Consider the following 27,778-nt stretch of genomic DNA (forward strand, 5'->3'; position numbering starts at 1 on the left):
TGCGTTGTTCAAGAAAAAAAAACGCTGTACATAATGTTCCGCTCACTTCAAAGCTAATAGACCGTGCAGGTAATGCGCAAAATTATAAAGCAAATAAAAAGTACCCACATATATACATACATACACATTCAAATGATGATATATAGCCTATATAAAAACTAAAACAATGAACTGCAAAAAAAAAAAAAAAAAACCTTTAAAAATAAGCACATTAACAAAGAAAGATATTTTCATCTTTTTTTATTATTATTTTTTATTTATTTAGTTTGACAGGGACATTGTACATTAATAAAAACATTCCTGTAAATGTACCAGAATTAGCCAAAGGCTATTTGAATTTGCCATTTGGTAAACAAGAATAAAAAAGACCAAAACAACTATAGTCCTAATGTTTAGTATATTTTACAAGTAAAAATAATTATTTTCAATGCCTACCCAAAGACGTTTGCGTGACAGTGTGGCACGGATAAGCCAAAGGCACTAGCAGGCGTGAAAGCTGTTGCATCAGGTTGGTGTTGTTGATAGAAGAACACGAGATGATGTTATAAAGTGTGCGGAGCATGAAAGAGAGTGTTAAATGTTTAGCTCCTGAGGTGTGAGTTTTTGCAGTAAGGCCTCAAGTGCAGAGAAACGAAGGCCGCTGAGATCTCCACCTAGGAGCCCCAGAGGCCCCGCCATCAGCTCTCCAATTGTGGCAGATCGCCAAGCCTATCGTTCGCCGCGCCGACACTCTCTACTGCTCTGTGGCAGTAAAAGGTTTTATAATATCCGTAAGCAGGAGATAAAAACAAAGCCGAATGAAGGGGGAAATACAAGTACAGAAGCTTTTCAAGACACGCGAAATGTAGGCCTATAGCCTACTAAAATGCATCGCATGCCTCCGTAACTTATGAAAAGGTATGTAGCCTTATGTGAAGAAGATATTTTCATTAAAGCGCGCCATTTCAAAGAGAACTGCTTTGCTGTGAAAGGTATGAGCTTATCTTTATTACCTTAAGCGCAAAGCGTCCAATGTCTAACTGAAAATGAATGTGTCATAGGCTACAAGATGCTCCGGGTGTATAACCGTCCACATTACCTACACTCGTACATAAATTATCCAAGATTATCACATATTAGCGAAGGTCAAACCCAGACGTAGTATGTGATCCATTTGACACTTTCTGTGGTAATTATAAAGAATATTTATTGTTTTTTAAAATGACTCTAAACTCAGAGCGAAAATGCACTTCTGCAGCAGATAACAAACATAGGCTTATTATTAGAAAGAAAAAGAAAAAAACACTGAGTTTTAAGGAGAAAATACTTTTATAAAGACTTCCACCGCAAGGTCATTTGTGCAGCATCTCAAATTACTGTTGCGTTTAGCATTCTGTGATGGAAATGACATGTTAAACATTTTTGAAGTGCATTGTTGCTAATTTCATACACTGCATATTATGTATCTTAGAACTGTCTTAAATGCACACATTTAAATAGCCTAATATTTTCTCGCTTGACACACCTGACTAAAAATGACACATTTTCACACAGTAGGCTAAATACTGATATATTGAATGTGCAGGTTAGCCTAATTTTATTTAACTTTCAGTTTATAAAATCTAGTTCTGGGAGAAATATTATTTTCATAATATTTATATGTACAAGTATTGATTGAAAAGAAAAACCCATGGGACATAATTGCCCGCTATAAAACACAATTTTTCGAGAAAATAACAAATCTTTAGCAATCTATATTTGTCAAACAAACAAACAAAAAAATATTATCTGTATCTTTTAGTCAAAGAGTCAGTCAACATGCATGTTTCGCATCCCTATAGCCTACAACACAAGACACAATTTTTAATTTTTCTATGCGCACATGCATTGGCTGGCCCATTATATATATATATATATATATATATATAAAGACAAAAACAAAGCATTCCGCGGGCAGGGCTCGGATATTTAAGACACAACGTGTACAAAAGTGATTATTTGCCTGCAGGCATTCAGCTGCAAGAGGCGATACGAATTGCTGCGAGCCCCATGCGCTGGCAGCGCGCACATTCCGCGTGCGGCCCCCGCAGCCATTCCTTTCTCTCGTTCACCTCCCCGTCTGCCGCGTGAGCGCTCGGTGCTGCTCTGAAATGGTGGGTTGCGTGCGTGTACTCTAGAGACTACAGCGCTGGCTCTAGCCAACCCCCTCTCTCTCTGTCTGTCTTTTCTCTTCTTGCTTGCGAATACAAATCGATACGAATTGGGTTCTCAGAGACTTGGGACCCGAGAACTGCTATTCCGGTTCCGTTTTTAAACCCTAGTGACGTTCGATTCCGTGAAGGGTTCTTGAACTTGCATCCTTCCGCCGATGTAGATCGAACCCTGCACTTTAATGGTGTTTATTGCACGAATATTCAGCGGTACCAGAACCTCACTGCTGAATTTACAGTGCGAAACGTACAGTACGATTCACGATCGAATGAATTACTCTGAGCCGGATCTTTTTGGTGAGTCAAATTAACTTGTGATTCAGTTGGACTGAATTAGTCTGATTCAGTTACAATTAATCATGTTCCAACTTCCATTTGAAATGAACCAAGAAATGTTCATAAGGCTCATGAGATGACAAGATGTGAAAAAATATATATTTTTCTAATATATAAGTCCTAAAAGAACCTTTCATTTAGAGTTAAGGACGCAAAACAGGCACATTTCTTACGATTCCCGTACCCTATTTAATTCCAGACACCCTAACTAAGGCTGTTTTTAGCTCGTGCACGAGACGATGAGCAGATTATGTACCTCGTCCCTACTTTACTCATTAATATAGCCTATATCTTGCTATCAGACGTGTTAGGTGACACATTTTGTTGTTATTAAAAGAGACCACATGTGAATGCAGATCAAATATTTAAACGTCTAATATGGATAGCTAAATGTGTGGATGAAAAGGATTTCATATATATATGTGTGGATGAAAAGGATTTCATATATATATATATATATATATATATTAAAAAAAAGCATCCTTGTGGAAGTTGCGCTTCTCCTTTTCGGTTCCAAGTAGAACCTAAAGTGACTGGCATTTTCAAACCACATCTTTATACTATTATCTCCAATACAGTATATTTGTATCCAAAAACCCAGCTTTTAACGTGTGAGAAAAAAAAAGAAACGCAGCGCAAAGAAAAGAAAACAATGTATCCATGGGTAGGCGTCGCTCCGGGAGCGCGCAGCGATCCGTGCACGCCGGGGCTCCTGCTGTGGCACAAAAGCTCGGCGAAGCGAAGAGAAGAGCTCTCCCGTTTCAGCGCGCGCCGTCCCGCGGGACCACTCGGACCGAGAAGAAACTTCAATCAAACCGTGACGTCTCCAGCGGGAGCCAAACTCCGAAATCCGATCCGAGCGCATCTCTCCACCCTCACACGAACTAAAACGCTGGCGAATAAAGCCAGACGGACTGCCAAGACAAAAGCAAACTCTGGCAATACGATTTAGTAAAGAAATAAACTCTGTGAGGATGTCTGCTCGCGGGTGCTTAGGTGTTAAACGCAAAATATTTAGCCCAAATGTTTTGCAAATTATTTTTTAAGAGATGATGAATTGATTTGTTTTGACAGATGTGCAAAGGGTCTATATATTGACAGCTCCAGACGCAAACTAATATTCTAACCAATAGCATAAGTTGTTATAAATACACAATATATATTATAAAGCGTCTAAAATAAACAGAAAATAAGCCTTTTGTCCCAAAGAACTTTACTTGTCTTTTTTGTGTATTTTTACCATAATAGGCTACACCTCGAGCACATTTCAACCACATATTTAAACAGACTAAAATATTAATTCTTCGTATAGCGTTAAGGCCTCATATATTTGGTTAAACACAAAATAACCAGCAAAAATAGCCTACTGACCGCAGTGGGCTGGCCTCTAATATTCTATCATAGGATATCTTCGTAACCTCTAATGCAGCCAAACTCTGTTATGTGGCTCATTATGATTTCCGCCAGATTCATGGCCAACATCAATCACTTCAAATATTCTGTGAACTGGGGCACCGCTTTAACTCAGGCCATGACTTGTCGGTCTAAATTCCAACCGCGGGTACATGTATAGAGCATTACAATACGGGGGGGCAGACATGTCACACTTTCTCTCTTGCAAATCTGACGCTGACGTCGGAATATAGGCTGGTCTGTCTCCAGCAGACAGGCTCCGTGGGTGAGGACACCATGCAGGCGTGAGCTCACACTGAGCTGACGGGCTATAAATAAACAAACCCGGAGAGCTGGGGGTCCCGGCAGGGCGAGTCGAGGGAGTGGACGAAATAAACGGTGCAAACAACCAGTAGGCTATTCGTGCCAGTTCGTATAGAAACACTGTAATATTTAATTGCATCAACAAAACACAGATTAAGAACAAAAAATAAATGGATGCGTAGAAATATAGTGCGGGTCTAAAAAGTCTTAAAAGTGGGGATCATTTAAGACTAAAAACTGAACCGCTATACAGAAGCTTCGATTATGTTGTATTAAACAGATTGGAACAAATAATGAGCAGATTGTCAGCTTTTATATAACATTAAATTTGTCATTAGTTCCACTCTATAAAGTTTGCAATGTTTGATTTGCTACAAAGTAAAAAGTCTTATTCAGTTGAATGCTTCAGTGAGTGTGTGTGTGCATGTTTATGTGGTTTATGAGGACACAAATTTGTATAATGGGTATGAGGTATTACAATATGAAGGTGGTTTATGAGGACACTGCCTATGTCCCCGTAATTCAAAAGGCTTAAAAAAAACATACTAAATGGTGTTTTTTGGAAAATCTAAAAATGTACAAAGTCTCCTGTGAGGGCTAAGTTTAGGTGTAGGGTTGGTGTAGGGCAATAGCACACACAGTTTGTTCAGTATAAAATACATTACGCCTATGGAGAGTCCCCATAAACCACAAAAACCAACGTGTGTGTGTGTGTGTGTGTGTGTGTGTACACTCACACCAATTAAGGTTCCAATTAGAAGCAAAAAGGGCTTTGTGATTTCATATTTTTCACATTTAAGGGCAACAAAGAACTTCTCACGGTCTAGTTCTTCAGAAGAATATCTAGGCCTACATGAGCCAAAAAGTTATAGCCTACATTGATCCAATGGGCCAATTCAAACAAGTCCGTAACAAGAGCTGCTGTGGAACAACTTGAGCACACGTTAAGAGTGAAATGCACTTTTAAAATTGACAAGTGTGATTGAGTCGAGATAAAACACTGGATGCCAAAAAAATCTGCGGTAGCCGTTTAGACAAGCCTATAAAAATATGGATGGATCCAGGGCTTTCTTTCCACCAGGATTTATACGGATACGCTCTGACATGTTTGATTAATAGCGTCCACAGCGCTTTAATTATGCAGAATAGCACGTCGCAAGCATTTAGAAACGAGACTCCTGTGAAAAATTAACCCACGGGTTTGACAACGCAGGCCAGTAACTAGGGGCCTAAGTTTGCCTCAGCATAACTAACAACGTATCTTCACTTTAGCGAAACAATTTTATTTCTGTTTTGTCTAAACTCTTTACAAATACTAATTGAACAGCTTTTTATCACGGGTGATTTAACCAACACTCATCAAGTCAACCTAGATAAACCTGGGATTAGGTGTTTTATTCAAGGCACAGTGATAATGGTTAATTGATCTGCCCTTGTGGGAATTAAACCAACAAGTTTCCGGATACCATCACAGCTCTTTAACAACTCGGACTCAACCCTGAGGTTTTCCTACAAAGCAAGCATCAGGGTGCGACAACCCAGCAATGTCTGTTATTAGAAAATCGCACGACAGTCTGCGTGATATAGTGAGTGAAATGTTTGAAGTGGAGAAAAAATAGCGTCAATACGGATCTTAATGTCCAAACGGCCGCGCCTGTCGAGGACAAAGAGGTTTCTCATACTTCAAAGCTCTATGATAGATTATACACAAAACTGTCCGTGTCTTCACTTAGTAGGGACCGGCCAAGTCATTTCCTCCAGTCCCGGACACAACCCGACAGCGAATAACTTTGAGCGCAAGAAGGTCGCGAACTGTCTCGGCAACATTCGTGTCTATTAACAAAAGGAGGACTTACAGAGTCTCCACAAAGCGGTCATAATGAGGACTACCTCGCTTCAATGTCAAGCACAGGGTCCACAAGAAACATTTCATTCATTGCATATGAATTCAAGCTTCTGTCCATAACGTTTTCTTTGGGTCCTCTCACAAAGCTCACTGAAAAAAGAAAGAATTGGAGGTGACCTCCAAACATGTATATATACTTGTTTGGAGGTCACATCCAGTTCTTGTTCTCTATGAGCCTTGCAAGGGACCGAAAGGGATAATTTTTGTAATTTTCATGAGGTTAGCAACCGTCATATAAAAGGGCGAGGCTCGCGAAATCAATAGCTTGCGCGGTATATCCCGATCGGAAAAAGAAAGTCCACGCGCCACTGTGAGCGCGCGCTGCCGTCTTATTACTCAACATGAAAAAAACATAACACACGTGAATTTCACAGAAACCAACAGTTCCACAAATCTACTATTTGATTTCGCTATGAATAGGCTGTGATGCACAGTGAAAAAGGTCAGCTACTAAAACGGAAAGTCCCGTAATATGGGAAATGGTTCATTAGCTCGTGAAGACGGTCCTCGGACTGACAGAAAAAAAATAGATTATATAGATGAAAAGCAATGTCTGATATTCAGATACAAACACAAACCATCAGCAAGAAATGTCAACAGCATCGCCGCGAGCGCGACACCAGTCAGCTCAGAGACAAAATGTTGAAAACTTATCAGCAAACAAGTTTTACACCGAAATGTCAAAACAGGAGTCTATATGCGAAGGTTCGTGGTTTAAAATAGTTTTAGGTATCAAAAACAAACCCCTCTTTAGCTTTGCCGAAACGCATTTGTCCACACTGGACAATGCAACGGAACAAACATAGATAACACATGGAAAACATCAATAATAAACCTTAAAACGTCCTTACTTGGATGTAGTGATGCTTGTTGTTCATCTAGTCTCACGGAAAGTATGGGGTTTCCTCTTTAAATGCAAGTTTTCACTCTTTTAGTTTTTAAGATATGCAAAGATTCCCGTTAAAACAAAAGATGATCAGATGCTCCTTTTGAAAGCTGCATTACTATGTAGCCTATATATAACTCAGATCAGTCTATTATCCCTAGTTTTCTCTTTGTTTTCAAAGAAAGTCCTTCAGAAGTTCAAAGTATCTCCGGACTTGCCGAATACGAATATCCACTCCTGGAAAAACTGTGAACACGAATAGGAGCTCCATATACATCCATGCAAAAGCAGTCCAACGTAATTCCTTTGATTCACAAGAGGAGGACTGCTTCGACACGAATCGCGTGAATGCACAGGTGGCGAAAAATCCCTGGGGCTCTGGTTGAACTGAACTCAGTCTGCTATATGACGCCTCGCAGCGCCATGTTGGGCTCAGGAGAGACAACGAGCGATCGAGAGCCACGCCGCGAGAACGGCAGCAGTGTGTTTGCTCGTGTGTGCACGGGCCGGTCCTCACATGCACATTTACGGACCACTGGCAACAAAACCGCCACACGAACTCCCCTCTCTCTCTTTAATCTAACGGACCGATCGCGGAAAATTTTCCGTCTCTTTGTCCCAGTTCCGATACGCGATATCCCTGGCGCGCTGAGTGCTTTGCGCGACTGCTGTTTGTGTGTGCGTGTCTCTCCGTAAGCGCGTGCAGCGGGGAATGAAAGCTGAGCGCAAGACGCCTGTCTCTCCCTCGCTCGCTCTCTCTCTCTCTCTCTCTCTCTCTTACCCAGAAGGCCAGTCGGGGGAACAACCGCAATTACCATAAACCCAGTAGGCTGCGCTCCAGTACGACTCGATGCGCCCGTGTAGAATACAGCGAGAGGGGGGTGTTTCGCACAGCGCACGGGCTCCGTAAACAAAACTGAGCCGCTGAGAGGCTTCTGGAAAACCACAAAACGTTTTTTTTTTTTTGGCTTATATTATAAAGAGAGAAGGAGGTGGTAGGTGGATTTATAGGGTGTTTTAAACCTTATAAATAGCTAATTTAGATATAAATGTGAATTTTTTTTAAGCAGAACAAATTTGTATTTTAAATTTTCAATATAAGATTGATCAAGCATTAAAATCATATTCAACAGAACGCTTTAAACACATTAAACCCTCATTCACTTTTTTGAGCACATGAAGACGTACTCAAAATAAAATGGATGCAGTTCTTTACTCTTTTTGTGTAGCAGGTATAATTGTGGTTGTACTTTTGTTGTTAAAAAGTCTAAATGATCATTAAGTTAGTTATTGGAATGTGATCAGAATTGCACTTGCATAAAAAAAGTTATGACAGACTTCGATGGGGCCTAGAAATATGCAGCTGAAGCCAAAGTTTTATTTAAAATGACCCTGTCATGACAAATTTTAGGCTAAAAGTACACATTAATGGTGCTAATGTGCTAATAAATAAACTTTATTCAAATGTTTAATGAAAGTTTTCACAAGAAAACGTTCTTAGTGCAACATTGTTTAAAGATGAAAAAATAAGAACATTTTTGTAAACCTGGGAACAAAATTACTCAAACGTTCAATAACTATTCATCCTGAAATGATTAGCCTAATAATCAAAGTTCCTAGCAAGTTCCCAGAACCTAAATTTGAATGTTTGAAACATTCCATTTTTACAGCATTTAGAACATTAATATGTTAGCTAGGATGACGTATATTACATTTAAATAAGAACTAGTTTTAGTAAAACATTCGTAAACATGACTGATGTTTGTGGCCGCTCTTCGCGAGAGGCTGTTGGAGCAGGATAATCGCGCGAGCTGCGTGTGTAACAGGATTGCTCGGGGCTTTGACGGAGGATGTATTGGCCACCGCCTGACGGGCAAACCCTTCCCCCACACGCAAGCATCATCCCGGGGGAGGCGACCTGGAGGTCACAGCGCTGGGGAACGCGCTTAACAGACCTCGGGAACGTGCTCAGAGTCCTATATTCACAGGCGAACGATTGGTGTTTGAACAAAATTCGGGAATTGAGATATAGTGTAATGTAGTCTAGTATAAATTATAAAAACAGACTTTAATTTATGTATAACATTATAACATAATCCAAAATGAACATATTCATCAATTCTGTAGGATATAGAGATGACATGATCCAGAAATGTTTTAAAGTATGATGCCATTTAAAATATTTTTAAGTTCTATGATTTTGTCTAACTACGTTGGTGTTTTTGTCAAATAAAATAATAAAGGTCCAGCTGTACCGTGGCATGTTTTGGATGGCCATCTAAATAAATGACGTTAATAAGTTCTTCACAGTCTTATTGATCTGGGTCTCTCAAGTAATTTATCTAGGCTAAATATTGTAGTATGAAATACTGTCCAACTAGCATCCAACTACCAGTAGCAAATGAGACCCAAATTCAATCAAAACAGACACTATTTGAAGACTATAAAATGTACAATTCTAAAGAGATAATAAAAGACAACGATATCTACTGATAAGAAAGAGACAATGCGTCTTTGAGAGCAACGCTCAAATACGTGAGAATCTATGGGAGTATGAATATATTGAGTTGATGTTTTCAGACATACATATTTAAACAACGGGCACTCCCGAATCTCCTAAAATCAATCCCGAAATAAACAGGCCATTAGGCCTAATTTAACACGGCGAGGGCTTTATAGGATATTAGAATTCTTCAGCTGACACAAACACTCCCCATTCATTAAAATCTAAATACATAAGAGTGTGGTGGGCTTTTGTATTGTTGTTTAATCTGATCTCTTCAAGGTCGCCCCTACCTTCCCCCATGCAGCCTTCATTTGTACATGCATGGGGTCTCTCTCCACCCCCCCCCCCACCCCCCCCCCCCCCCCCCCCCCCCCCCCCCCCCCCCCCCCCCCCCCACCCTCTTCAGCTCTCCATTGTGTTCAGTGCCCGAGGCGCTGTGCTTCGCGTTTTTTCTCGTGGAATAAAGAGACAGAGGAAGGGGAAGAGACGAGTGAGTGGCCATCAGCTCATCCGCTCATCGAGACGTTGTCACTTGCAAGCGTGATCTGTCATTCAGACCAGCAGAGAACAGGCCGGGTCACCGTCTGCACTTGTGAAAACGGTAGAATAATTGCTCCAGAAATACTTAATATGTGCCTCTATCTATCTATCTATCTATCTATCTATCTATCTATCTATCTATCTATCTATCTATCTATCTATCTATCTATCTATCTATTTATTGACCTGGTAAATAAATAAAATAAAATATTAAAAATATAAAATAAAATATTTTAAAACAAAGATAAAAAGCTCTACATTGCTTTAAGCTAGGCCTATTCAAAATACATTCAATAAAAAAATCCAAAATGCAAACATGACTGGAAAAATAAACTCTCATTAAAGGCCGAAATTGTTGAAAATTAAATTTGCACAAAAATTTGCACAAAAAAAGGCCCAAAATTGTAAAATAAATAAATAAATGAAGTTTTTATTGGCATACATGGCCTGGTACAATGTTTTATTATAACTTAAAAAAAAAATTAAAAAAAAGATTGTAATTTTATTATTATTATTATTAATACAAAAACAATTAATTAAAAAACGAATTAAAAGGTCGAAATTGTCAAAAACAAGTGCTGGCATACCTTGGTACAATGTTTTATTATTGTAACTTTAAAATAAACAATAAAATATTTAAGAATTTAATTATTTAAATAAAATGTATAATAATAATAATATTATTATTAATAATATTGTCGTCTCTCTTTTTTTTATATAATATATTTATTAAAAGGTAGCCTTCATCTTCACATACAATAACCCTGAAACAATATTTAAAATATTTATGATTTATATATATATAACTTTAAAATAATAATAATTATTATATGTATCTAATAATATCTTACACTTGTCTATAACTGTAATTAATCATTTACATGCTCAGATGGATGACACGGAACTCCAGGCAGACTTCTGCAGCGTTGCCCTATCAGGGTCATTGTGTCGGCAGTGTCCCGTTGGGTGGGCCGATGGCTGGGTCAGTCTAATTGTCTGCTATTGAATTACCTAATGGCATGTGAAAATCAGAGGAGGCGTGTCACGGGGTCGCGCTCAGCGCGCTCCAGTGCCGCTGCTCAGGGCGAGAATGGACCTCAAACAAGACACTATGCGGGACAAAATCTCCTCCGCGGGCAAGAGACGGGAAACAGTGCTTTTGAAACGATCATGTTAAATGGATTATGTTGTGGGTGATTTTTTTGATGTTTATTATTGACTAAAAGACCAACGCAAATGATGTGTGTAGCCTATGTGCGTTTTGAACGTATAGGATCATTTAAGTGTAACAAGCTCTTTTACTATTATAGTAATTCAAATTATATGTTTATTTGGTATATATTTATGCATACAGCATTTATGACTTAACTTAAAGAGCATGCAGAAAATGTGTAGGCTACTGTGAAATAAACAAAAGTGTTGAAAATGTTAAAAGTGTTCAAATGTACACTTTCTTAATGCCAGTTTCCATGTTTTTGATGTAGCTAAATATAAAAATTGTGCATCAGCTCTATATTGCCTATTTTTGAAAAGTAAGACACCATGTTTTTGTCATATGCAGCAGTACCCTATATATGATTTAATTACCAAACATATTCTCAACGTCTGATTCATCATCAGTAGAATCTGAGCTCACCAAGATATATATTTTTTATATAAATAACTATCGTGCATGCAGCCCTTTTACTTCTATTTCAACCCAGACCTTATTTTCAATATATTACTCGGTGACTTATTGACTTATTTTGAAATATCATGAGTCATATAAGGCTTCTCAGCCGAACATATGGTGATGGTCTGCGTTAGAAGACACTTGAGAATAATCTCAGCGGCGCTGGAAATGATCGCCGGCTCGATACGAGCGGTTAGTGACGGACCAAGAGCTCCTCCAAGTGGATAGAGAGGATATCAGAAGAAAACCAGCAAGCTTGGAGAGGACGATCAACGATATGAGGCTTGGAAATGCAAGATCATGCTCCTCAGATTGTATTCAAATAGCTAATAAAAACAAGAAATGGATGCGTATACATTCTATGACCTACAAATTGCTAGTTTAACTTCAGTAGTGTTTTTTTATCCTGGCTTTTGAGTTGTAGCAGTAGATGGAATCAAATCAAAGTGTAGCCTATTTATGCTCTGATTATGCAGAATTATTATACACTAGCCTGTTATTAAAGTATTTAATCAGAATCTAATCTTGAAGTTAGACGCCATATGAATTTCATGCGGATGAAAACGAGGCTATGAGGGATAGACGGTCTTTAAATGGCACATAAAGGACAAATGTCTGACTCTGAGATAATTTCACAGCTTTTAAAAACTGTTTTACCAAGTTTTTGTCTACTTTTGATTCAACTATCAGTATGTTGTTAATTAACAGTACAAAACATTGAACGTAAGCTACTTCTATTCCTCACAGCCTCGTTTTCATTCCTGTCAGAAATTACATTTGGTATGTGCTACAAGCTAAGAGATGTAAGTTAAAAAAACTGAGTAAAAAAAGACTGGCTGAGTTAAAAAAAAAAAAAATTAAATGGGTCATTCTTCAACTGGGATGGCAAATGAGAGGCAGAATTTGTTTGTTTGTTTCTAATAAAATATATTGCTATGCATTTCAAATTAGTTTAATATGCTATATCCATTAAAATGAAAGCTTTAGAACATTTAGATTTTTAAATCATTTCAATCAAACATTGGTGACAATCACTTATGTCTGTGTAATTCTGAAGTAACGCCACAGACATAATATAACACCACAGACTTTATATTGCAAGTTACTATAGGCTCTGTGGTGTTACCAGGAAAGACAGAAACACCACAGACAAATCAGCCTAAATCCAGACTTTTCTAGAATGGAGGCTGCCATCATGATGATTTCAACATCAGGGGACATTTTGGAAATATAAATAAGTATGTATTTATCAAAATTTTGATTAAAATATGTCAGATCAACATAACACCACAGACACTAATAAAGTGTGACACATGAAATTGTCAGAGGTTTAGCTAAATTTATGAAAATTAATAAGAAATGCTCCCCATGCACCCCTCAGTTCAACCAGCACCTGCAGTAACCTTTACACACAGGAAGTAGTCCAAATAGAACCCCCCCTTTTCTTAAAGGGGCGACATCCACTGTTTTAACACCACAGACATGAATTTGGGGGAAACATTTTTTTCTTAAATATAACAAAATATGTATTTTTTTAAACAATTTAATAAAATTGTACATGTTAAATAAAATCTATATTCACATTATAACCACTTTATTTGTATTAAAAATATTGTTGCAATTACATTCCATGATACCTCTCTAAGGCATGACGAGAACATCCATATTTTGCTACAAATGCAATCTTTAAAACTCAATTAAATATGTATTTTAAAACAAAAATAATGTAACTATTAACAGTGCACAAATTGTGTTTACCCTACAGAATACAAACATTTTATGATTTATTAGTATTTAAAGTTTATCTCAACTGTTGTAATTTACAGTTTTTCTCAGTCGCTTTGGTGCATTTCTCACATCACTATTTACATTTGCACAACAGTTAGTTCAACCTCCAGAACATTTAGTCATTTGTGCACATCATAGTAGCAGTTTCTTATTCCTTCCAACAAATTGCAAATGCTTTTGGACATGCATCAATTGCTTTCATACAACTCTCTGCTGTTTTATAACATTATCATTTGCTTATGTCATGTCAGTCAAAATTAACTATACTTGTGAATGCTGAATAGTCAATCCATATAAAACTAATAGTCCTCATTTCATTGCTTGAGTCATTACATACAAAAATGTTGAACTAGTTGTCAAAATCTGTCAAGCTAATTTTTTAAATGTTTTTTTTTCCTGAAAATGTCTCCTAAATTGAACAATTTCTCTCAGGTGAACCTCAGCTTTCACTGATGAGAAGGGGTGTGTGAAGCATTAGTTGCAACCAATGATAAGCCACTTCTCTACAATCACTCAGAGCTGAATCCCATAAACCCCCACTTCACAAGCTTATATGACCCAAGCAGGACATAGTGTGTACCATTTCTACAATACTGTGACACATAAATGGAAGGTCAGCCTTGTGGAAGAGGGGTGAGGGTGCGGTGGGGAAGGGGACAAAACAAAACAGGGGAAGAGAAAGAAGAGGCCAAGTACATAGGCGGATTCCTGATGAAATCAGGGCTACAATTGTGGATCATGTTGCCAATCACGGCCTCACAATGGCTGAGGCTGGTCGAAGGGTGCAGCCAAATGTTGGGAGAACCACTGTAAATTCAATTATTCAAACATTTCGTCGGGAGAACAGGTGTGTATAAATGGACTAATTCAGCACCAAACAATCTGCACTGCACTACTGTCATTGTGTCATACATGAAGCTTGCAGTGGGACAAGAACTTGTCACTTTTTACATTTACACTTACAGCTTTACTGCATCACAGATTTAGTGTATTGTAGTGTTACAGTAAAGATTTGCCATATTTACTGTAATTTTACTCTGCACCACATAGGATTGCAAGACAACCTTGCAGAGGTGGAAGAGGGCCCCTTTTTACTCCGCAACAAGAGGAAGCCATTTGTGCAATGGTGATGGTGAGATACAAAGTGCTGTTATAGAGGATGACAACATCTTTGGGAATATTGAATCTGTTTCAATCGCTACAATTGACCGAGTGCTCAGGAGAAATGAAATGCACATGAAACAATTGTACAATGTGCCATTTGAACGGAACAGCGACAGAGTGAAGGAGATCCGTCACCAGTATGTACAGGTAAAACATGTATGCGTTCTATGCATACTCTAATGTTCAGTGCTGTAAACTGTTTACTTTGTGTAGTGTCATGCACTACACTTGCATGACAGTTCTGTGTATGTGTATTCACAGTGCATACTGTACAACATGTCTAAAATGCATTGTTACACAGGAAAAGTTGTTATAGTTTTTCTCGCTCCCTCTTCTGTAATAAAGCGTGTACTGGAGCTGGAGGCCAGGAAACCGCTGCACACATTCATATACCTTGATGAGGCGGGTTTCAATCTGGCAAAAGGTAGAAGACGTGGAAGGAATTTCTCTTCCTGGAGGTGGAAGGTATATGACCGGCATCCACATACCCAAATGGCCCTGCTAGTGGCCATGGATGCAGCATGTGATGACATCACAGCAGAGTCCTGCAGAGGGTGGATTCGCCACTCGAGGAGATCCTTTCCTCGCTGCATTGCAAGAGATGATATTCGCTGTGATGTAGATGAAACTATGTGGCCAGACAGAGAGGAATGTCTGGATGTGCATGAATGATTTACAGTACTATGTATGTTGTATGTTCAGTTCCAATATGTACTGCAGTGTTGTTTACAGTTGTGCACAGCTCTACCCAAAGGGAGTTTGTTTGTTGTAAATAAGGGTGTATTTATTCTTTTGCACAATGCTGTGAACAAATTAGAATTGCAAAGAGCATATGCAGTAAAAATGTTAAACATATTCAGTGTCTTGTACTCAGATACCTCACTAAATACAGTAATTTCTAACTTTACTGTAGTTTTCAAATGGCTGTGCAAATAGTATATAGTGCTGTCTTGAGCATTTTCAGGAATTGTCACCAAGATCTGACTTTTTTGCATTGGAAAACATTTACAGAGTAAACTGTCATAATGAAAACATGACAAAGCCATTTGACTATCTTGTTAATAAACAATGGTGTAAGGACTTTTCATCTTGATGACACTGACACTTTCATTGACATGAATACTTGCTTTTGAGGAATGAGCTATCCATTTTGAGCAAGTGACATGTTTTTGCAGGTTATCAACTAGGTTTTGCAGTTTGTACTAATTGTTTTGAGAAATGCATTAACTGTTATGTAAATAGTGATGTGAGAAATGCACCAAAGCAACTGAGAAAAACTGTACGTAGAGGGATGCCGCTTGCCACCACAAATGAAGAATGACCCGAATAATAAAACTTAGGCTATAAAAAAGGCTATTAAATCATGTTTAAAGATAAAAGAAGGGTAAAAAACGAAGTCACACAGACTAAATGCTTAGGACTAACCAGTTGCTCATGATGACTAAAATCCTCACAGATAATTGCAGACATACTGCATGTCACATGTCACACCAACCTACAGACAGATAGATAGATAGATAGATAGATAGGGTTTACTGCTTAGCTACACATTTCTTTTGGTGTTAATGATTTCACTTAATAGCATTATAAAACTATTTTAGCTATCAAATTACATTATCGAACATTTATTTTAATTAAGAGTGATTAAATTAAGTTTAAAAGTCCCGCAGCGCTACAGGGGCAGTAGTAACGTCATGACGCACGACGTCAGGAGGTAGGCCCGTGTCATGTGACCGGTTTATCGAGGAAGCCAGTCCATTAGAAAAATCCTGCCGAGATGAATCGAACAATTATCAACACGGTGTTTGCGCTTTTAAGCCTTTTATCAGGTAAATCGACGTTATACTTCATCTTTTAGATGTACGTGGTTTTGTTTTGCCGCGTCGGTGTGTTTTTAGCGTTTGTTTAGTGAAATAATGGCGACTGCAGTGAGATGCCATAATCCGCAGTCACGTTAATCGATCCAGTTCCTCTCGTTTATACAATTACATTAATTTAATCCAATTAATTTGAGTATTTGTTACGATGTTGAGTTTATGTTGATTTATGCAGTGAAATACAAACGGTTTTGCTATTAATTGTTGATAGTGAATGAGGAAGTCATGTGACATTTAAAACACATCCTATGTTGTTGATCAGTATTATGGTTATGATAGTATTATTATGATTTTTAAACTGGTCATTGTTTTAGAAAAGGGCTTTTCAGTTTTTTTAGATGCCAAAATATGGTAATTTTCGTTCGACTTAAAATTTGAAGGGCAGTTATACATTTTTATGTACTTTGAAATCCACAATTTATAGCGTAGGAGAATTAATATTGTAAATATGCGATATTATTTGGAAAATATTTAGTTTCTTATTTTGCTTTTTTACTGCTCTACTGGAAGATGGTACTGTTAGATGTGTTTATTTATTTGTACATATGTTGAATGTGCTCCTACATTTATGTTCAGTTATTTCACTTTATTTGCATAGGAAAGGACCTATACATTGCCATTAGAATAAAATTACTGAATCTAAACATAGGGGCCTAATAAAAAAAAAACAAAAAAAAAAACATAATTTGATGAAAATTTCAGCCGGCACTATTTGAAGTGGACCAAACCCTTTCATGAAAGTTGTCCTAAAACCAAAACAATACTTCGAACTTTTTTGAGCCACTTCAAATGTTGACTACTGTTTGTCTGTGTGTATATATATTTATTTTTACATGTCTTTAATTTACATGTTTTATACAGTTTTTTTTTTTGTAAACCTGTCCAAAATGTCTGAATGTTATCACATTATACTTTGAAATATTAAAGCAAGTGTCTTTTATTGCAAAGAAAGATTGTGGGAATATATCAGCATTATTTTCGGTATTATTTTTCCATCAGGTGTTTTGGGCGACAGTTTGACTGTTCTGCGCAGCCCGTCATACGTGACATTCCAGGATGGACAATGGCCCATATCAGGAGAAAAGGTCCCTGATTTAGTCTCCCTGACCATGGGCTTCTCCATCCGTGAGGTATAACATCTATTTAACCGTGTAACGGCACGTGTGATGTCTTCATGTAAACTCTGTAGTAAGCTTGTGATTTTGTTTGCAGGATCTTGATTGGCCAGGCCTGGCTGCCGGTTCACTGTTCCAACGGCCGCGTGCAAACGCTCTGATCGTCGTGCGCGGCTTGGACACCCTCGACTTTCCGAAAAACATTTCCTCCTACCCTCTTGAAAATGTGAGTGATACATTCTCATGTGCATGAGTTATTTTAGGTTCTGTGGTGCATGAATGCAAAAGCTGGTCTTTGTCTCTGATTCTCTCTTGCTTTTATGTTTTTGATTCAACGTGTAGGTTGTTCACTTTAACCTTTAAATGAATGAGTGAAGTTAAATAAGTCCCCGTTGACGCTGAAAACAGAAAAAAATAAAGTTTCAGCAGCTAATTTGTAAGTTTCAATTACTGAGGATGTTTCAGGATTGAGTAGCCGTGTAGTTTCCCTGCTAGACTTCCCTTATTTTGTATCATGAGACTGATGACACTACTTTGTCTGTCTGTGTCTGTCTGGTGTCAGCCGGTTCCGTTCACTCTGGATGGTGTGGCAAACACGGTGCACACTCTGTTTGCCGACAGCACCCCTGTGGTCTTGCAGCTCGCCCCCAGTGAGGAGGTATGACCTCTGTGAATCTCTGGCACATTATGACTCGCTAACCACATAACGATGCCTCCAAACACACAAAGTGCTCCGCAGATAAAGATGCTTAAAATCTGATGCAGTAAAATGCAAAGTTAAAATGAGACCTACTGTAAAGAATATTTAATTGGAATGACTTGTTTTTAATACTGGAAAATTAGCATTTTTATCCACTGTTACATTAAAAGTTTGTAGTTTTTATATAGTTTTGTCTTTTTAAATTGCACTAAAATTGATACTAATTGATGCAGCACTAAAAGTAAAAAACTGACTTGCTGTTACTATATTAATTTAAAAATAGTTTAAATTATGTTGTTTATAATTAAAGTAAATACTTTTTTTCTTTAACAAGTCTAAATAGTTTGTTTTTTGGGGAAATTCTCACAAAGTCATAGATGATGTTAATGGAGCATGTATTAAACCCAGAACGTTTATTTAATGTGTCTAATATTAAGAAATGTCTTGTGTGTTTCAGAGGCTGTATATGATGGGAATGGCCAACACTGTTTTTGAGGACCTGCCCGTGACTCTGCAACAGATCCGTGGACGTCTGTCCCAGGACGGATCTGTCCTCACGTCCCTTCCTCTCATCTCTCTCAGCCGTAATAACGAGGTGAATACTCCAGGTGTTGAGATTAGCGATGGGCATTTTTGGCGATTTCTCATTTCGATCATCGATAAGTTTCAAAAACGAGGTGGGGGGTCATATGCAGGGGACGGGGCATAGCTGTAATGGAGATAAAGAAAATATCTGAAATCTGTTATGAAAATGAATGTTAAAAATATGACATGAAAACATGAACACATGAGTAGAACAAGTTAGATTATGATTATGATGCTGGGTCAATTTTACGAAATTGAGATTTATACATCTGAAAAGCTGAATAAACAAACTTTCCATTGATGTATGGGTTGTTATGATAGGACAATATTTGGCTGAGATACAACTTGCTATGATAGGACAATATTTGGCTGAGATACAACTATTTGAAAATCTGGAATCTTGAGGGTGCAAAAAAATCAAAATGCTGAGAAAATCACCTTTAAAGTCGTCCAAATGAAGTTCTTAGCAATGCATATTACTGATCAAAAATTACGTTTTATATATTTACGGTAGGAAATTTACAAAATATCTTCATGGAACATGATCTTTACTTAATATCCTAATGATTTTTGGCATTAAAGAAAAATGGATAATTTTGACCCATGCAATGTGTTTTTGGTTACTGCTACAAATATACCCCAGTGACTTAAGACTGGTTTTGTGCTTCAGGGTCACATATTAATCAGATAACAGTGAACTTTCAGTTATGCGCTATAGTGAGAGAGAGAGAGCGAGCTCCCCCCGTGATGCACTTTCCTAAACGGCGCGCTGAAACACGGAAAAAGATAGAATTTACTATAGACTAGATGTATATAAAGTTCGCATTATAATGCAATTTATATGGCAGATTGTGCTATATTTTCATCTTCATCAAGTGATTCCAGAAATCGCGTTTTTGAAGCCACAAGTACGAAAACTATTTTAATTGATGTTCAACTTACTGTTGAACAAATATGACGAAAAAAGCACTGATGCATTAAAAAAAAAAAAAGAAATATCTAAAAGTAATATGACCGTCTCAAATAACTCCGTCAATATCGGGCATTGCATTTGAGTATGAAATTTCACACTGGTAATATGCAGCACATTCAGCATGTTAATAAATGTTAATATATCAATATTAGATTAATTATATATATTTTTTTTTTCGATCATCGTTTTCATGATCGATCATCGCACATTCCTAGTTGAGATCTACTTTGTCCATAGATGTCAAATAACTAATTAAATGTATTTATATGTCGGCGCAGATAGCCTTGTGAGCGGCGTGCCAACATATAGCGTCGTTGGGCTACGGGTGTCCCGAGTTCAAATCCCAGCTCAAGGACCTGATCCTACAACTCTCTCTCTTTTTCACTTCGCTTCCTGTCACTTCAACACTGTCCTATACTAATAAAGTAAAAAACTGGCAAAAATAAATCTCTAACAAATTATTTATCTATCTGTCTCTCTATCATTTATTTATTTATTAGTGTTTACAGTATTCACACACTTTATACAGACATGGACTTAAAGTTTCTGAAGCAGTTTTTCAGTCATAGTAGGAAGTGGTTTCTGCCTTGCTGAAAATATTGACATGTGAAAGTAGTTGTTACAGATAGAAACCATTGTTCAGTAGATGCATGTTGGTTTTTGTTTCCCACCCTAAACTAAGCATTGGTCTAAGTATACTGGTTTAATGTGTTTATGTGGTGGTCTGTGTTTTCAGGCTGATCTTCTGTTCCTGTCTGAGGTTCAAGTGCTGTATGACATTTCAGCTCTGGTGAGTTCCTCTTTATGACAGTTTGTCCGTGCAAGATTTTATAGGTTGATTTTTGTTTTTCAGTTTAAAATCTTTTTTTTTTTTTTTAATCTAGCCTTAATTTTTGCATCTGCTTGTTTGTCTCATAAAGTTCATAAATATCATATTTGTTTATTTTGGGAAATTAAAAAAAAAAAATCTTTGTAATCAGATGAAATTACTGTGGCAACTTTTTAAAACAAAGTGAATTATCCTTTTTCACTGATAATTTACTCTATTGATTCTGTGTTTTTGAAGTATTTCTTTCTGTTTGCTACAGTTGCAGAAACACAAGCATCTGGCTAAAGACCCGGCTCCTGACCTGTACTCTCTAGAGCTCGCGGGGTTGGAGGAGATCGTTCGTCGTTATGGCACAGACTCTCCTCAGTACGCCGACGCTACCAGGATCCTGACGTCTGCTCTGCAGAAGGTATGGAGACTGTGCTGCATTATTATACTTTACTAAAACATTAACTTTCTATTATTTAAAATCAATTTTAACTGATATAAAATTAAAATAATAAACTTTCACTTGATTAACTAAAATAAAAACTTAGAACTAATAAAAATTATAGTTACTAAACTAAAATTCAAATCAGTTTGAAATATTATTCTAAATATTAATAAATCATATTGTAGTGTATTATAGTATTGCAATGATACTGAGATAAAACTGCTGTGCTGGCCTCTTGTTTACTGACACAATGGTCTCTAATACAACAAAGTACATTAATTTTACTGTAGTTTTATTTTAAGTATTCTTTTTTAAAATACATTAACATTAATGTAAATACAGTTTTATGTTGTGTTCGTGTATATAATATATGATTGTGTTCGTATAACAAATAGTAGTGTATTGTAAATGATCACAATAAATATGACAATTACAGAATTTCTAAAACCTTTTTTGCAAGTGAAAGTTATGAATTTTTTTTTTTATATGGAACAAATTGCTAAAATGTTCTGCTAGAAATGAGGAAGACGAGTAGTTTTTGTTGTTGTTTTTTTAATTAAGCCTTGGGACAATTAATATTTATCTTTGCATTAAGGCATATTTAGGCAAAAAAAGTAAATATGCTTTATTTTCTTTACTTATTGTAAGCTGAAAAATGGTGAAACGTGTTAATGTAACAAGTTAAAACAATTTAAGCTGACAACTTATTTAGATATCTGCAAACTTCTTTTATAGTTTTGTCATGAACATTTAAGGTCATTTATTGTTCATTAAATTTCATTATTCATTAATTATTTTTTCATATATTCTCTACTTGGTTCCAGATATAATATGTGTTTGTTTTTGGCCTAGTAGTACTAAATAATACATAAATAGTACTGCTGTTTTTAGTAGTTTTACATTAAAATCTGTTTGTTTGTGCATGCACAAAGTTCGCAGACAATGTTGCCAACGTCTATGCAAACAACGCGGTTGTAGAAGTGGTGACAGTGAAGACGTTTGAAGCCCCTCTAACCAGGAAGTCACGCTCCATTCTTCAGATCGTAAGTTAATTGCAATAAGCTTTTCTATAAGCAAACATTTCTACGTCGAAAAACAACAATGTTGGATCAGGTCCACATTTTCAGAGTTATTCTTATTCGTCAGGGTACGAGAAGAAAGAATCGTTTCAAGACCACTTCTGTAAGACATTTAGCATAAATTGCATAGGCTGTAGTAGCTGGTTAGCAAGCTCTAGTGTGCATTTTATCTATTTTTTAGAAATAGTAGCATAGTGTTTTATCTTAGCGACCCTCACCTTTCCAACCCATAACCTCTGACCTGTGTGTTTGTTCCAAAACAAAAAGACTGTTACGGTACAGTAGAACCCACTTCGCTGACTACTTTTGAATGTTGACCTACATGTAACTCTAGCGTGTGGTTGTTTCAGAGTAACCAAGGCAGCCTCTACAACCTGGCCTACAAGTACGACTATGATTACGCCGTGGTCTTTAATATTGTCCTGTGGCTGATGATTGTGTTAGCTTTAGCCGTCATCGTGATATCATACAACCTCTGGAACATGGATCCAGGATATGACAGCATCATCTACAGGATGACCAATCAAAAGATCCGAATGGACTGATGACGTCCGCCGCACCCCATTCCATTTTGTTTTGTATTTGAGTGCATTTGAATGTGTTTTATTTTTGATGTGTGCATCACAGAATTGCTTGTATAAATGCTTCGCCTTTATGACGCAATCAAACACAGATATAAAGATTATTTATTGATGCCTGTTGATCGATGGAGAAATAAAATTGTATGTGACGTTTAATTGCTGTATCTTGTAGATTTGCATAATGTGAGGAAAATCTGATGTTAGGATGTAAAGAATTGAAATTTAACTCTATTTATTGTTTGTTCACGTTATTGTCGTGTTTTCCTTCCTGAATACTGAATATGGTGTAATTGCTCCATTCCCATGTACATTTGTTTAATTAAATAAATGCCATTATCATTGAAAAAAAACTATATAGTAGAAAATGAGACTTTTTAAGTGTGACTGTTTGTTGTGTATCGTACAAGGCCGTAACCAGTTATTGAGCATTGTGGAAACTATTTTTAATAAAGTCGATATATAAATAGAATGGTGAAAGAAATTGATCTAGCTAATTCTAGTAGGGAAGTAATCATTTTGAACTATTTGCAAATAACTTAAGATATGCACACAATTATTTATTTGTATGCCTAATATGGCGAAAACGTTCAGTTAGAAATACAATGAATCACATAAATGATACCAAACGGTAATATTTGAGAAATTCAAATATGTCGAAGTTTGCATTGCTGAATATTAATGTCGGTTGTGTAACATTTATATCATAAACAGTTGTCAAACATTTAATGTTTTGCTACTTCCATCTTACCTTGCTGCTCTCTTTAACTGTTGAAAACTGCCGCGCTGGAATTCCCGCGCTGCTTCTGTGACGAGTAAACCCCGCCTACTTTGATTTGATTGGTTAAGAGTCATACCACTCATTTTGACGAGTGCGGTTAGACGCTAAGCAGAAAAAGAAAACTAGCCTAAAAATGTAACTGAAAGTTATCATGGATACAGATATGAAACATCCTAATGGAGTTGTTTTCCTCAGTGTCTATGGTGGTTACGGCCCTGGTTGTGTATAGATGTTAATTCCTATGAAACGTTGTGTTATCATACAAAATGTACACATGTAAGTGTAACCCAAACAATAAAAAAAAAACTCCATCCATCTCTCAAAACAAGTTTTAATGTCTTTATGAGTCACAAGTGCATACAACACTTTACTGAGGAAAACAATGTTCAGAAAGTTTAAAACACTTCTGATTGCTTTTCTGGGACATTAGAGAATTGCATTGCAACAATATTGAACCCTAGATCTTTTAACTAGTTTTTGACCTTAATACAAATGGATAACAGACATTTCGCTGTTGTTTTTTCAGAAACAGGAAGTAGCACTTTTACCATTCTGTTCACAAGATGCAAGCAAGATAAAACTTCAGTCAGGGTTGCACAACACATCTCTACACCATGTGTTTTTCTTGTCATCTTGTACTTTGTTCAAATTTGTATCATGATTACTGTTTTTGCACTTTGATTCACTAGGGAAGATTGGTTTTCTGACCTAGTTTGATGTGTTTTGGGTACTTGTCAGCTGGTCATATTTGAGAGACGAGCTAAACAGCAGCTTGGCCAGTCGGGAGACCAACTAAATCATCCTAAACTAGCATGGTTAACCACATAAAATAAAATCAATTACAATCAAGTCAAGTCACCTTTATTTATAATATAGTGCTTTTAACAATACAGATTGTGTCAAAGCAGCTTTACAGTATGAAACAGGAAAATAGTGTGTCAATAATGCAAAAGGACAATAGTAAACACTCAATTTTCAGTGATGTCATCGTCCAGCTCAGTTCAGTTCAGTTTAAATAGTATCTGTGCAATCAAGTCGACGATATCGCTGGAAATGAAGTGTCCCCAACTAAGCAAACCAGAGGCGACAGCGGCAAGGAACCAAAACTCCATCGGTGACAGAATCAATACAATCAAACTTAAATAATATACTTCATAATAAACTAGTTATGTTTGTTAACATGAATTAACATTAACCAGGATTAATAAATATTGTCCATTGTAATTTAATGGTAATGCATTGAACCTTACTGTAAACTGTAACCATTAATCAAGATTGATCTGTTAACATTTCTGAGGCACTTGGAAGCAAATTATGTATTTTATAAATAACATGGTTTCATTCAAATGTTGATGGAAACACATTGACCTTTATAAAACTTAATCCTAACGAAAGGATACACCCACAGAAGGTGTCAAACTGCCTTATTATCAGCTTTGTATGTTGCAAGATGTGATGATTTCTGCTTGTGTTGATCTAGGATGTATCTTTGGCTTCTGAAGAAGTACATAAGTGCCTTTTATGTAAGTAGGATTTTCTCTGCTGGAATATGTGGGCAACTCGATTTCAGAATACTACGAGAACAATAACAATGAAATTAGCCACTAAACCTCTTCGCCACACATGTGAACATGTTTGGTTGATTTTGTAAAACATTTATGAATTTGTAGACCATAGAGTTATGTTAGCTAACTATGTGTTTTACAGTTGCTTAAGATGTTTTGCAAAACGTCATGAGTTGTGAAATCTGAAGAATGATCTCCATCATCATTTCACAACTAATGAGTTTTTAAACACCATCCGCTACTAGAGAAACAATAGAATAACTTGATGAGACATTTTAGCTGTTGCCCGTAAATTTTGGAAGCATTTTGTATTATGAACTAAAATGGCAATTTTTAGTCTTACCTGTGCAGAGTTTAAGTCCTCGATCTGCTCTGGTTCATCATTCTGGGGTTGTTGTCGGCTTTTTCTTGGCTTCTTAAGTTTGAGCATTAACAGACCTAAAGTAGAGCACATTACATTTTGGTTAAGTTATATTACCATGAAATCAATGTGACCATGAAACAACAGTTGAGTACATTTTAAAGAAACTTTTCATAAAGGAACAACTTCATTTAAAGGACACCGGGCAGATTAATTGGAACATGCCATCATGTCTTTTGTACTTTCAAAGTGATTGTATCTCAGAAACCTCACCTATTATTGCAATAATCAGCACAAAATTCAGTAGGATGGATGTAACAGTCAAAATCTTGTGAAACTGAAATGTTTTCTCACATCGTTGTTCCTGATGTTTGTCTTCTGTTTGTTTTTCATCTTGGGAAGATTCTGTTTAAATAGAAGAACTCTTATCAGTTGTATGTTTTAATGCCAAATATGATTTATTGCAGTAACACATATAATAAATCATTTTTAGATCATTTATAGTTATAAATATATTCATACGTTTTTGTGTCAATTGTAAATGTGTTTAAGAAATACTTACCAGTGATGTGAAGTCTGGTGCCATCGCTGATCTGCAGAGTTTTGTTTAGTTGTGCACAATAATATATTCCTAATTCATGAATAGTTATGTTACTAATAAATAAACGGCTACGAGTTAGTGATGAATATTTCTCTTTCAGTCTTTGGTCTTGTACATGAGATGATGTATATTCCGATGTGAAAGTTCGCAGTATCAGCACTGGAGAGTCTGACTGTTTCTGAAAAACCCAATAAATGTCTTTTACATCAATGGGACAGTCTAAAGTCACATTTTGCCCTAAATTCACCCGTTTATCAGTTAAACTCTCTGTAGTTTGAGACACCAGCAGACCTGTGAAGAAAAAACACATAGCAAAACACATAATCCTTAACGCTGGAAAATTATCATGTTAAAATCACCCAGAAATTACATTGAGTAACTTACAGAGGAGTAAAAGTTGTGCCGTCCTCATTCTGAGGTTGTTTTGCTCATATGCAGTAAGATGGTTAACTAATACGAATCTGAGAGGAAGTGCTACCACAGATGTGCAGAAAAAAAATTAGAAGGAAACCACCAGACACCCTTGAAAAGAGGATAGATGTTGAACTTGCACTGACCAGACTTTTTACTGTTATTAAAGCATTTAAGAAGGACAAAGTGCATGAATGTTTGTTTTGGCTAAGTAATTTCAGCTGCCAATCGGTTTTATTTTTGATTAATTAAATTGCTATATTGGCACCTAAACAAAAATTAATTTTGAAGCTGATTGTTTTGTTTTTTTTAAACAAAACTTCTGATCAAACTTGTAAGCTAGTATGTCTGGGTGTTTTCTGACAGCACCAGCATGTGGTTTTGCTGACCTAGTTTCACGTTAGCAAGTGTGAGTCTACAGGATAATCAAAGATTCAAAGTAGGTTAATCGACTGACTTCACCTCAAATTAGGATACATTTCATTTCTAAAACCCATATCATTACCAGATTTGACCAAAGACATAATACAAATGTATATATTGGGACAAAAATGGACACACAACAATAGCCTATAAAGGTTAGCCTCAGAAGAGTAGGAGGCCTATCAATAGGTTGTTTGCAGTCACGTGCTTCTGATGACATGCGAAATGCAGCTGGAGGGCAGGAAGTGATTTTTCTCCATAGGAATCAGTAGCAGAAACTCAAGATGCCTGTGTTTTGTGTTGTTTATGGATGCTCAAATCGGTCAAACCAAGAAAACACAAGGAGCTTTTATCGTGCACTAAAGTGTGTTGTTCATAAGGGAGGAAAAGTCAAGAAACTGACTGAAAAACGCTGTAAAAAGTGTCTTGAAAACCTGTGTCTGCGGTCAGGAGGAGACGAGTCGGATAATGCTTGTGTGTGCAAATGGTTAATATACGATATAATAACATAAGATATTAATACAGATATAAATAACTGTGACAGAATACACTCAATGCTAAACAACGCATGTAGACACGATGTAAATAAGATATTATTTGCAGTTCAGAGAGCTTCACATCACTGGTAGAATTTCTTAAACACATTTACAATTGACACGTATGAATATATTTATAACTATAAATGATCTAAAAATGATTTATTATATGTGTTACTGCAGTAAATCATATTTGACATTAAAACATACAACTGATAAGAGCTCTTC

The 27,778-nt window shown here is 36.7% G+C and overlaps 3 protein-coding genes across 4 annotated transcripts in view; 1 reads left to right on the forward strand and 2 right to left on the reverse strand.

Moving 5' to 3' along the window:
- bcor (BCL6 corepressor) overlaps nt 1-7,720 on the reverse strand; it is a 48,955-nt gene extending 41,235 nt beyond the window's left edge. Inside the window, exon 1 of the mRNA XM_079425819.1 lies at nt 6,999-7,720. The gene's annotated coding sequence lies outside the window, so the exon portion shown is untranslated. The remainder of the gene's footprint in view (nt 1-6,998) is intronic.
- An 8,689-nt stretch (nt 7,721-16,409) lies between these two features.
- On the forward strand, nt 16,410-23,975 carry atp6ap2 (ATPase H+ transporting accessory protein 2). 2 transcript variants are annotated; one of them, XM_079425992.1, is made up of 10 exons: nt 16,410-16,532; nt 17,580-17,710; nt 17,793-17,921; nt 18,258-18,353; nt 18,853-18,990; nt 20,690-20,743; nt 21,042-21,191; nt 22,148-22,258; nt 22,362-22,397; nt 22,645-23,974. In XM_079425992.1, exons 1-10 carry the CDS (start codon nt 16,481-16,483, stop codon nt 22,837-22,839), a joined length of 1,092 nt encoding a protein of 363 aa, XP_079282118.1. In that variant the 5' UTR covers nt 16,410-16,480; the 3' UTR covers nt 22,840-23,974. The 2 variants fall into 2 exon arrangements, with proteins under 2 accessions (XP_079282118.1, XP_079282119.1); XM_079425993.1 differs by lacking the exon at nt 22,362-22,397 and having other exon boundaries at nt 22,645-23,975.
- On the reverse strand, nt 23,966-26,610 carry LOC306875437 (uncharacterized protein). The gene is made up of 5 exons (XM_079425994.1): nt 26,565-26,610; nt 26,142-26,471; nt 25,934-25,984; nt 25,562-25,656; nt 23,966-25,227 (listed from the first exon to the last, which is right to left on the reverse strand). The coding sequence occupies exons 1-5, from the start codon at nt 26,590-26,592 to the stop codon at nt 25,084-25,086; spliced, it is 648 nt and encodes a 215-aa protein (XP_079282120.1). The 5' UTR covers nt 26,593-26,610; the 3' UTR covers nt 23,966-25,083.
- Nucleotides 26,611-27,778: the final 1,168 nt, after the last annotated feature.

The sequence above is a fragment of the Barbus barbus genome (genome assembly GCF_936440315.1).
Source record: "Barbus barbus genome assembly, chromosome: 9".
In the NCBI taxonomy this organism is placed as follows: Eukaryota; Metazoa; Chordata; class Actinopteri; order Cypriniformes; family Cyprinidae; genus Barbus; species Barbus barbus.

Excerpts from the sequence above, each read along its gene's own strand:
- LOC306875437 (XM_079425994.1), bottom strand. The coding sequence starts at position 26,592 with ATGAGGACGGCACAACTTTTACTCCTCT. Across the intron at positions 25,985-26,141 it reads CACCAGACTTCACATCACTG|AATCTTCCCAAGATGAAAAA; the intron begins GTAAGTATTTCT and ends CTATTTAAACAG. Across the intron at positions 25,657-25,933 it reads CAAACATCAGGAACAACGAT|GTCTGTTAATGCTCAAACTT; the intron begins GTGAGAAAACAT and ends GCTCTACTTTAG.
- atp6ap2 (XM_079425992.1), top strand. The coding sequence starts at position 16,481 with ATGAATCGAACAATTATCAACACGGTGTTTGCGCTTTTAAGCCTTTTA. Across the intron at positions 18,991-20,689 it reads CTCTCAGCCGTAATAACGAG|GCTGATCTTCTGTTCCTGTC; the intron begins GTGAATACTCCA and ends CTGTGTTTTCAG. Across the intron at positions 20,744-21,041 it reads TGTATGACATTTCAGCTCTG|TTGCAGAAACACAAGCATCT; the intron begins GTGAGTTCCTCT and ends TGTTTGCTACAG.